The sequence below is a fragment of the Notamacropus eugenii genome, chromosome 5 (assembly GCF_028372415.1).
Source record: "Notamacropus eugenii isolate mMacEug1 chromosome 5, mMacEug1.pri_v2, whole genome shotgun sequence".
Taxonomy (NCBI): Eukaryota; Metazoa; Chordata; class Mammalia; order Diprotodontia; family Macropodidae; genus Notamacropus; species Notamacropus eugenii.
This window is the reverse complement of record NC_092876.1, coordinates 92,285,063-92,296,645: the sequence shown is the minus strand read 5'-3', so window position 1 is coordinate 92,296,645 and position 11,583 is coordinate 92,285,063. Positions and strand designations below refer to the sequence as shown.

Here is an 11,583-nt window from a genome sequence, read left to right as displayed (position 1 = left end):
GATCTAGCGTTGTAAGGAAACTTAGAGATTGTCTAGTCAAACTCTTTTATGTTAGAGATAAATGTAGTTTATGGAGAGATAAGAACTGGCTCAAGGCAAGGTCTCAGGGATTATAGCAGGTGAGCCAGGATTCAAACTCAAGTCATCTCACATGAAAATAAAATTGTTTTTACATTATGCTATCCTCCTGACACTTCTTCTCCTCCTCCTCTTCTTCTTCCTCCTCCTCTTCCACCCCTCTCCCTCTACTCCACATCCTCCAGTTATGCTACATCCATGAAGAAAACTACACTTGCCTTTACTTCTTTCCCTCTTCTCTTAACTAGAAAAGTCAAAATTCAAATGCAATTATGTATATACCTCTTTCACATGTATATTCCTCAGTTCCCAAATAAAATGTCAGCATCTTTCTTTATATCTCAGAGAGGGCTTTACACAAGGCTCATCATTTAATAGATGCTAAATAAACACATCCCAATGAATTGGTTTATGCTTTCCTCTTTCTTCTCTACTTAGGACTCTTTTATGTTCTTCTGTAAAAGATGCATGTCTTCATAATTGAGCTCTCCATATCTTTTGTTCCTATAGCCCTCTTTTCCTGTTTTTATTTTCTTTTCCCTTCTTTGATGAGAATGAGTGAATCCATAAAAATGATTATTAGCGTGTACAGTGCTTTAAGATTTGTAAAGGGTTCTACATGTATTATTTCATTTAATCCTCATAACAATAGCCCAAAGAGGTAGAGGCTATTATTTCTCCATTTTATATATCAGTAAACTGAGGCAGAAAATGGTTAAATGATTTGGAAGTGTCTAAGGCTGGATTGGAACTCAGGTATTCCTGGCTTCAAGTTCATTCCTCCATTTACTATACTGCTTTATTGCCTGCTAACATCTCTAATGTTCATCTGATGCTAAACCTACTAGGCAGCACAAAACAGTAAAAAATTATTACATTGGAAATCAGATGGCATGTGTTTCAAATCCAACATTGCCACTTATGACCTAGGGTAAGCCACTTAACCTCTTTGTACATCAGTTATTCGACAGTTAGACTAGTTGGCCTCTAAGTTCCATTTTGGTTCTAAGTCTATGAATTTATAAAATTATTTTTAATCAGTTGATAGTGTACAAGAGCATTGGGGAACTAGAATCAGGGGATCTGAATTTTAGTACTGGTTCTGCCCATCTATTTGAGACTCTTTAATATCAATTACAATTAATTATAATTTGTTATTATTTGTTGATATTCTATTATTAAGTTAACATTATTTGCCTAATTTTAGCTCAGACGACTGATAAGAGGTTCAAATGAGAAAAAAAATTCTCTGGAATGAAAAGTAATATATATAAAACTACTTGTTGAGTATTTTGAAATGGGAATCCTGAGAAAAAAAGTGAGAGAATGTTGTTTATAGATCTGAAATAATGAGAAGAAAGATTGTACCTGAAATTACGTAACTTAAGGAAATTACTAAGCAAGAGAAGATGGAACAGTAAGACATGAAGACTAAGACAGCTGTTGGGGGAACACTCACATCTAGTGGCCAGGAAGAGGATGAGAAACTAGGAGACAAAGAAGGAAGAGGCCAGAGAATCAGGAGATTTTGGTATCTCTGCAACCTAGAGAGGAGGCATCATCTAATAGGAGAAGGTACTTAGCAGTCTCAAATGCTAGACAGGATTCAAGAGGTATGGAAATTGAAAAAAAGGGTGGGACACTAGATATAATGATCAGGAGATTTTTGAGAAATCACCTACCTGACTATTTGTGGTACAATGGTTGGAATGATGAAATTGGAATCAGGAAGAACAAATCCAGCCTTGGGCACTTGCTGGCTCTTTGACTCTGGGAAAGGGACTCAACTTCTCACAACCTCAGTTGTTTATTACTTATAATAAATATAAGTTTTGTTATTTATGATGAGATAAATTATTATATTATGCATTGTAATATTATAATTATGACATATTATGTAAAATATTGTAACCTCTCTTTATTATTCATAAAATACGAATAATAATGTACCTACCTTACAGAGTTGTTTTGGAGATCAAATGAGATATACTGAAAAGCACTTTGCAAAATGTAAAAAGCTATATTAATTAAGCTATTATTAATAATAATGAACCTGGGTTCTTAAGGTGAGAAGGCACAATCACTATAGAAAATCAAAGAGGAAGCTAACAAGAGCCAAAGGATTATTGAGCATCACCGAGGGGGGCCAGCTGAGGTTATGCTCCACGAAAATTTATTAGCTGTTGGTAAGCCCCTTGAACTAGATGTTGGAGATTGTATACTGAAATCCCTGCATACTCACCAAGTGTGTGAGAAAACACTTATGTGGTCCTTTCCTGCTCTTGGTTCTGGGTGTTTGGAGAAGACAGAACTGAAACAACACACTCTGGATTTGGAATTTAATGGCCTGGGTTTGAATCCTGGCTACCTACATAACCTTGGACAAATTGTTTAACTTACCTTGGTCTTTTCTACTATATCTGGTGGAGTGAGGCATTTGGAATCACAAGGATCTGAGTTCATATTCCACCTCTGACATAATTATGAGACCCTGGGCAAATCATGTAACCTCTCTAAGCCCCAATTTCTTTATATATGATATGGGAAGATAATACCAGCAACCTTACATAGTTGTCTTAAGGTTCAAATAAAATAAAACATGTAAAATGATTTATACTTTTTAATGGTATTTTATTTTTTAATTACATACAAAGATAGTTTTCAGCATTCATTTTTCGTAAGATTTTGAATTCCAAATTTTTCTCCCTCTCTCCCTCCTTCCCCTCCCCCCCCCCAAGACAGCAAGCAGTCATATGTAGGTTATACATGTGCAAAATGATTTAAAGCTTAAAGTGCTATATAAAAACTGAGAAGAGGAATGTTGCTATTCCATCCTTCAGTTGTGTCCCCATTATGAGGGTTTTCTTGGCAAGATACTGAAAAAGTTTGCCTATTCCTTTTCTGGTGCATTAAGGTGAAGAGAGGTTAAGTGACATGCCCAAGGTCACACAGCTAGTGAGTGTGTGAAGCCTGATTTGAATTCAGATCTTCCTGATTCTAAGTCTAGCACTCTATCTACTGAGCCATCTAGCTGCCTCTAGTATGAAGAGCAGGGTTAAGAAAATGAAGAAAATTGACTAGATGATACATGAGGTCTCTTCAGTTCAGTTCAATTCAATTCAATAAATACATACCTTAAAGAAATGAAACAGTCCCTGTCCTCAAGGATTTTATATCATACCTAAGGAAAATAACACAAACATAGATAAATATATACAAAACTATGCAGAGTAAATATGAATGAAGATGAGAGCAAGAGGAGATCAAGAAAGATCTGCGGGCTACCTGAGCTATGCTTTGAAGAAATCTAGGGAATGAGGAGAAAGGGCATTGTGGTGTAAGGCACAGACATTGCAAAAGCTAAGAAATGAGAGATGAAATATCATGTGTAGGAAAAAAACAAGAGGACCAGTTTGGCTGGGACATAGACACATTGACAGAGAGTATGCAAGATCAGTCTGGAAATACAGAGAGGAGCCAGACTGTGAATTACTTTCAAAGGCAAATATTTTATGCCAGAGACAATAAAAAGTCACTAAAATTTCATGAGCTGGAAGTGAACCAGTAAGGTATCTATATGGAAATGAATAGAACAAATGAAAAACTGAAGTAGGGAGACCAATTAAGAGGCTATTTTCAGTAGAATAACTCTAAATCTCATAAAACTTTAGGCAAAATTTGAAATCAGGACACTGTTATTTTACTATATGCTAAAGGCTCTTAGTCTTCACTATAGTGTAAGTGAGCAGACTTCACAAAATGAGACCTTAGTGCCATGGAAAACATGATATTTGATGTCAAAATATGCACATAAACATGCATATTTAAAAAAAATTATCTTAATGCCTCTGTATGTTGAGCCTCCCTCTACATACACACACATGATGACTGCTAGCTTGCTGAACTCTCATCACAGAGTTGAAAAAGGACCTTCTTTTTTAAATAATTGCGTTAAAAGAACACTGGAAAAGGGCTTTTCTCTTATACAAACATGAACAGATTAGAAATTTTCTTTGTTTTTGACTGTGGTTGCTGTTCTTAGTTAACTCCGTATGCCATGGTATTAAAGCTTTCTTGATCAGTGCCATTTCAATCAAAAACTACTAGTGAACTCACATGCACTTGTATTTTTCTATAATCTGCCTTCTTAAAAGTTTTCTCTGACTTTCTTTTCATTTTAGATTCAGTGTCATGCAGATGTTCAATGTTACCCGCTACCAGCCAGTCCATTTCCTTCTTTCTGGCATCCCAGGGCTGGAGTCCATGCATATCTGGATCTCCATCCCATTATGTATCATGTATGTGATTGCTCTTGTGGGAAACTGCATTATCCTCTACATCATACAGAAAACCCCTAGCCTGCATGAGCCCCAGTACATCTTCCTGTCCATGCTGGCAGGAACAGATATGGGCATGTCTGTATCCACACTGCCCACAGTGCTTAATGTCTTCCTCTTTAATCACCCAGAGATTGAGTTTCACAGCTGCCTGGCACAGATGTTCTTCATCCACACATTCTCTTCCATGGAGTCTGCCATTCTTCTAGCTATGGCCTTCGATCGCTTTGTGGCCATATGCAACCCACTGCACTACACTATGGTTCTGACCCATTCTCGGATCATTGGAATGGGACTGGCAGCTGTTTTGAGGGGTGTGGCCCTGATGGCACCTTTGCCCATACTACTTAAGCGACTGCCCTTTTGCAAAAACATCATTCTTTCACATTCTTTCTGCTTCCATCCTGATGTGATGAAGCTGGCTTGTGGTTCCATCAGGGTCAACATTATCTATGGCCTGGCCCTGGTCCTTTGCTCCTTTGGCATTGACTCTGTCTTCATTGTCCTCTCTTATGCCCTCATCCTGAAGACAGTTCTAGGCATTGCTTCCCAAGAGGGATGACTCAAAGCTCTCAACACCTGTGTGTCACATATCCTCACTGTTCTCATCTTCTATGTGCCACTCATTGCCTTGGCCTTGATCCACAGAATTGGCAAGTACCACTCCCCCCTTCCCCATGTCACTATGTCTAATATTTTCCTTTTCCTTACACCTGTTCTCAACCCATTGGTGTATAGCATGAAGACAAAACAAATCAGAGTTGCTTTATTCAGGTTGTTCAAGACCAGGGAAGACACGGGAAAGGGAAAAGCAGTCTGTCATTAAAGTGATCATTAAAGTTACTCTCTTGGAATTCACTGGGAATTGGAGAAGAAGAATGGGGAGCCATCTATTTCTCTCTGAATATCCTTTCTCTTCTATCTGCGAAGAGATATACATCCTTCAAAATTCATAATTCACAGAATTTTTAATCTAGGAGAAAATTTGAGATTTTCTAGTCTATGGGTTCTTAAACTGTGGGCTTCTAAGAAGTCCATAGATAGATTTCAGGAGTCCCATGAAATTGTAACTTTTAATATTTTGATAAATGAATTTCAATGTAATTGGTTTCTTTTATATTTTATTTTGTGCCCTTAAAGGGTTACTCCGGAGAATTCATATTCTTCGCCTGACTGCCAAAACAGTACATGGTACAAAAAAAGGATAAGTATGAGCCATTTTGACATGCTTATTTCATCTCTTACATCTGACATATTCTGCCTATAATACCATCACCACCTTTGTTAAAGTGCCCATAATCTCTTGTCTAGAAAATTACAACAGCTGTCTAATCATATTCCACAACTCAAGTCTTTCCCCTTGGCTGCTCTGTCCTCTTATATTTGTTAAATGGTTTCCTTTATGTACATATCTGACCAAATACATCCCTACCCAATAATCTCCAATAGCTCCTCATGGCCTCTAGAATACAATGTAAGCTCCTCTTTTGGAGGGGCTTATTTGGAACCTTATTATTCATTATTCCACTTCCTACTCTCTATTATGTACCCAATGTAGCCTTTCTTCTGTCCCTCACACATGGCACTACATATTCCATTTTGGAGCCCTTGAACTGGGTAATGACTGAAAAACACTCCCTTGTCACTCATACATCAATGAGAATCTCCTTCAAATTGGAGATCAAACACAACCATCTACGGAAAATGCTTCCTGATTTCCCTATCTGCTTTGGCCTTTTCTTCCTAATTACTTTGTGTTTCTCTTCTTTTGTTTATATATTCTCATACTGTTGTACTTATCGTCTTCGCCATCACCATGTATGCTCCAGAAGAGTAGGGAAAGATTGTCTAATCCAGTGCCTCACATCTTGCCTGGAACATAGTAGTTACTTAATTAATATTTGTGGGTTGATTGATTGTTGATTACAGATAAAGAAACTGAGGCTCACAAAGAGGTAACGACTTGCTCAAGGACATATGATATTAAATAATGGAATTTCTATCTGACTCCAGGCCTCTTTCATTCCATATTTTGTGTTCTTTCTCCCTTTGCTCTGCCGATATTTTTAGTGCCCACTCAGATGAAATCACAGGAGTTTATAGTCCTCCTTCATATGACAGCCCTTCAGACTCTTGAAGAAAGTTATTACGTACAAATTTATTCTTCATCTCTGCAGGTTAAATATTATGCACAGTTCATTTAATCAATCTTCATATGACAATACTTCATCATCAGGTGTGTCTGCATATGCAGCATTTGTTTTGGAGAGTATGCCTTTAAGCCTGTGTGTGTACGTGTACACTACATTATGTTCATTATGTTGCCATTTGCAGAAGTTTCACTTTGCTCAAAAACCAAATTCTTCTCCTTGCCTTGTCAACATTTCTTCCTCCCCCCACTACCAGTAGGAAATTCTATTCTGGCTTCTCAGGCTGGGCCAACATCTGGCACATCATTAGCTCTAACATTCTTTCTGTTCACTGAGGATCAAGTTCCAGGGGAAATACCTGATCATATATTGCTTTCATAGTCTCCATGACATACCCCTTCCATGAAAATGGACATAGTTTCTTGCTGTCTTCTCTGTTGTTGCAACCCACCTCACAGCACTCATTCCTAAAATGCAGACCTCCAGAGACCATGGCTTAGAAGAAATAACATACTTGCTCTGGTCCTCAGAGAGCACTATGCATGTGCACCCCTCCCCACTAATCTTTCCACCTTTGGGAATTATAAGTAAATTAATATTGAAACTGATAATAGAAATATTTTATTGATCAGTTGTCTTATAGGCATACTCGTCATCCCTGTAATTCTTCAAATGAAAACAGTCTACCCTGGCTATAATTTTCTCTTTATTTGCCATTTCTCCCATTATAATGTAAATTCCTTGAGGTTAGAGGAAGACTTACATTTATATATGCATCTCAAGTACTTATGTTAGTGCTTGACACATAGTAGGGCTCAACAAATCCTCTTTCATCTATTCATACACAGGGACAGGTCCCAGAAGGACTATGTGAGCACTATATGGGAAGGTCTTTTTATTTTTTTAATTTTGTAAAATGTTGAATTTTAAAGAATTTGCATGTCATCCAAGTGCAGGGGCCATGCTAATTACTTTTGCATCATTCTGGTTTCAGTGTATGAGCTATGATAACAAGTGCGAGGAAGGGTCATTTGATTCACATACTGAAAAGTAGAATTTCCTTTCCTTAGAAATAGGGTGCAACCAAACTTCTTAAATCAGGCTTCATTAAGAATTGCCTTGGGGGCAGCTAGGTAATGCAGAGGATAAAGCACAGCCCTGAACTCTGGAGCACTTGAGTTCAAATTCAGCCTCAGACACTTACTTAACCCTTACTACCTATGTGACCCCAAGAAAGTCACTTAACCTCGATTGCCTGGCCAAAAAAGGAAAAAAATAAATTATATTTTAAAATAATCTTGATCTGACCCAGTTTGTATACACATGTATGTGTATGTACATATATATACATAGTTACACATGTGGGCATGTTTATATTACTGTGCAAAGAAGGTATTTATATAAATATATGCATATATGTATGTGTATTTATACACACATCTACATACATACGCACACATTAAGTGCATTGCGTATATAGGCATGATGTGTGATTTCGTGGGTATGCACCAAAAATATTTTCTGTGTGGATATGTATGCACACACATGTATATAATTATCTGTGTATGTATACATGATTTTGCTGATGTGTGCAAATTATATTCACATGCATATATATCTACATAAGTATGTCTATGTCTCTGAATGTATTTGGATGCATCATGCACATTGGTTATGTGTTTATATATGTAGCATTCATAGAGGAGATTCCTGCTTCTATTTTTTTCGTTTAGTCATTTTAGTCACATCTAACTCTTTGCGATGCCTATTTGGGATTTTCTTAACAAAGATATTAGAGTGGTTTGGAATTTCCTTCTTCAACTCATTTTACATATGAGGAGTAAACAGGTTGAAATGACTTGTCCAGGATCACACAGCATATCCTCAGAATGTTTCCAAGATGCATCTTAAACCAGAAAACAATAATGGTTCCTTCATAAGAAGATTTCTGTTATTTTTGTACCATTCTGCCCTGAGGAGATCTATCTGTGAAACTGGATTCATTGTGATTAAATTATTCTCTCTGTTTCAACTATTCTTCTATTTGGTGATACTGAATTAATCACTTCACTCATCCATTCATTCAGTTATTCTGTAATTCTTTAAAGATACTCATATTATTTTCACAATTCTGTGTTTGGTACTGAAGGGAACACAAAGGCATCAAACAGGGTGGTCAGTATTCTGGGATTTGAGATATTGTTGGGAAAATAAGACAGACATAAATTCAAATCCATTCATTTCAACAAACATTTGCTAGCTACTAATTAGCTATATCAAAGATTCATTTGCTGAACGCAATAAGAAATGTTTAACATGTTATATTGTTCAGAGAGGAAGATCATTTCCAGCTTTAGAGTTTAGTGGTATCTGAGAGGGCTTCCTGGAAGAGGTAGCATTTGAAATATCAAAAGGCTTAAATTTTGGCAGGTAGAGATGTATAAAATTATCTGGTAGTTTTATATGTATCAATTTTTTCTTCTCAAGTTGATTGAAAGCCCTTTGGTGAAAGGTGCTATGTTTTCTACTTCTTATATATTCTTCAATCTCTGACCTGGGATTGAACATATGTAATAGACTTTCCTGAATTACGTTTCAGAGTATAGAAAGAAAACAAGAGAAAGGAAATTATGTATCCCAAAGGTAACAAGTATTTAGTAAAGGAGAACAAAGATTTGAACCCAATTCCTCTCTGACTTCAGATCCAAAACTCTTTTTCTCATGATGCATATTACACATCTCTTCAGCACCCTCCTCAGTGTCTAACACCAGGAAGAATACAGTCAATACCGATAAAATATCTGTCTGGCTGATTTCTTAATCCACCACTTAGGGATTTCTCTGAGTGTTTACATTTCAGTTAGTTCCCTCCTCTTGAATGAGCAATCCTGAAACATACTCTCTAGCATGCCAACAGGGTGACTATTCCCCTGACCAACTGTAGACAGAAACCAGGAGAGAAGTAAGCCCGTCAGTTGTGATTGACATCACGCACTCCGCCAATTATTTATTGATGTTAGCTTCCCTCCATATTTCTTTCATCTCTGCACTCCTGAAAGAAAGCTTCTTAATCTGAAACACTTTCTCATCTCCCAATCCCATGAGGATAAGAAAAGGGAGAAGGTCATTCTCTTTAGGCTGGTGTCTTGCCACAGTTTATCTAAGCAATCCATTCCTAGAACAGAGTAAAACAAAATATGTTCTGAGTAAGAATGGGAACAGAAAAGCTTGATAACACCCTTACTTTTTCCTATTTGTGGATCCATTTTTTGTTTGTTCGGGTTTTTGGCAAGGCAATTGGAATGAAGTGACTTATTCAGGGTCACACAACTACAAAGTACTAAGTATCTGAAGTCAAATTCGGGCTCAGGTCTGCTTGACTCCAGGGCCAGTGCTGCATCCACTGCACCCCCTAGCTACTCTGGTATGAATTCATTTTCAAAAGAATTTTGTTTCTTCTGTGAATGTAAGTAACAAGATATATTGAATTTCTAGACTAAAAAAAACCCTAGGTGAGTTGAGATTCCACATATGTTTGCTTTATTTATATAGAATATCAAAAATATGGTGGTGTTTTGGTTTCTCCATAAGACCAAGAGGAAGAAAGTCTTCCTGCATAACCCTGGAGACCCGCATATCAGAGGCTATAGGTGCAAGCTGACTCCCAAAGCTAGACCATAGTGTTCATTCCTCACAAATATTTACCTACAGCTCCACTTGTCTCTCAAAGCTCAGTTCATTCTCCTGCTGTGACCCTCTGAACCCAGAATCGTCTCTGTAGAGTGGCCTGGATCTGCCGGGACTTGAGGCTATAAACCAGAGGGTTAAGAAGTGGTGTAAGGAGGAGGTAGATATTGCTCATGGTAGCATAGAGGAGTGGGGGTGTTCCAGGGGTGTAGCGGTGCATCACAGCCAGGCTGATGAGAGGGAGGTAAAAAATGAGCACAGTGCATAGGTGACAGGCACAAGTCTGCATAGATCGCAGGCCCCTGTCACTAGCTCCTAACCTCAGGACAGTGATCAAGATTTTCAGGTAGGAGATTATGATGAAGAGTGCATCCACCACAAAGGTACAAAGCACAAAGATCATCCCGTAGGCACTGCTGAATGTAATGTCCCCACAGGCCAGGGTCAGCAGGTCTGAGTAGTAGCAATAGGAGTGGGAAAGAATGTTGTCTCTGCAAAAGGAAAAATTGCTGAGGAAGAAGGGGAGTGGAACCAGCAGGACAGCACCACGTATGAAGGCAACCCCACTGAGGCAGACAATGGCATGACTAGTTAGGATACGGGGATAGCTCAGTGGGAAACAGATGGCTACCAGCCGGTCAAAGGCCATGGCCACAAGGATTCCTGACTCCACGGAGGACAGTGTGTGAATGAAGAACATCTGGGTCAGGCAGGCAGGCAGACCAATTTGGGGGGCACCAATCCAGAAGGTGCCCAGGACAGTTGGCAATGTCGATAGGGAGAGGCCCAGATCAGTGAGAGCCAGCATGGCTAAGAAGTAGAACTGGGGCTCATGCAGGCTCTGCTCAGTCTTAACAAGGAGAAGGAGGACAGAGTTTCCCATGAGGGCCATGAAGTATAGGAGGCAGAAAGGAATGGAGATCCAGATATGTAAGTTTTCTAGTCCAGGAATTCCAATGAAGATGAAGGCAGGCTGTTTATCAGTAATGTTGTTGGGAGCCAGCATGGTGACTGCCAATCAGAACTTGGCGTTAGAAAGTTCCAACACCTGAAAAAAACGAGTAAGAGATCCAAAAAGATAATAAATTGAACGTATTTTGGAGACAATTCTAACTTGTAGGGGTTGTAATGAGGTAAGAGAATGCTACTCAAAGGAGGTTTAAGTAGTCATTGAACTCAGATGCTATCAGAATTATCACAATTTTCTGGGAAAACAGTTAAAGACATATAGTTTCCTCAATTCTCACTTTTTCTCCAGGAACTGCTCTTCAAGATTCCAGTAAATCTAACATTATATTGCAGGGTATCCCATTCTTTTGAAGGGAGGGAAA

General features: G+C 38.3%; 1 protein-coding gene and 1 pseudogene across 1 annotated transcript; one reads left to right on the top strand and one right to left on the bottom strand.

The window, feature by feature from the left end:
- The first annotated feature begins 4,269 nt into the window (after window positions 1–4,269).
- On the top strand, window positions 4,270–5,241 carry LOC140507596 (olfactory receptor 51I2-like; annotated as a pseudogene).
- Window positions 5,242–10,301: 5,060 nt separating this feature from the next.
- On the bottom strand, window positions 10,302–11,258 carry LOC140507595 (olfactory receptor 51G2-like). Its single transcript, XM_072615620.1, has one exon. It carries the CDS (start codon window positions 11,256–11,258, stop codon window positions 10,302–10,304), a length of 957 nt encoding a protein of 318 aa, XP_072471721.1.
- Between the last annotated feature and the right edge of the window lie 325 nt (window positions 11,259–11,583).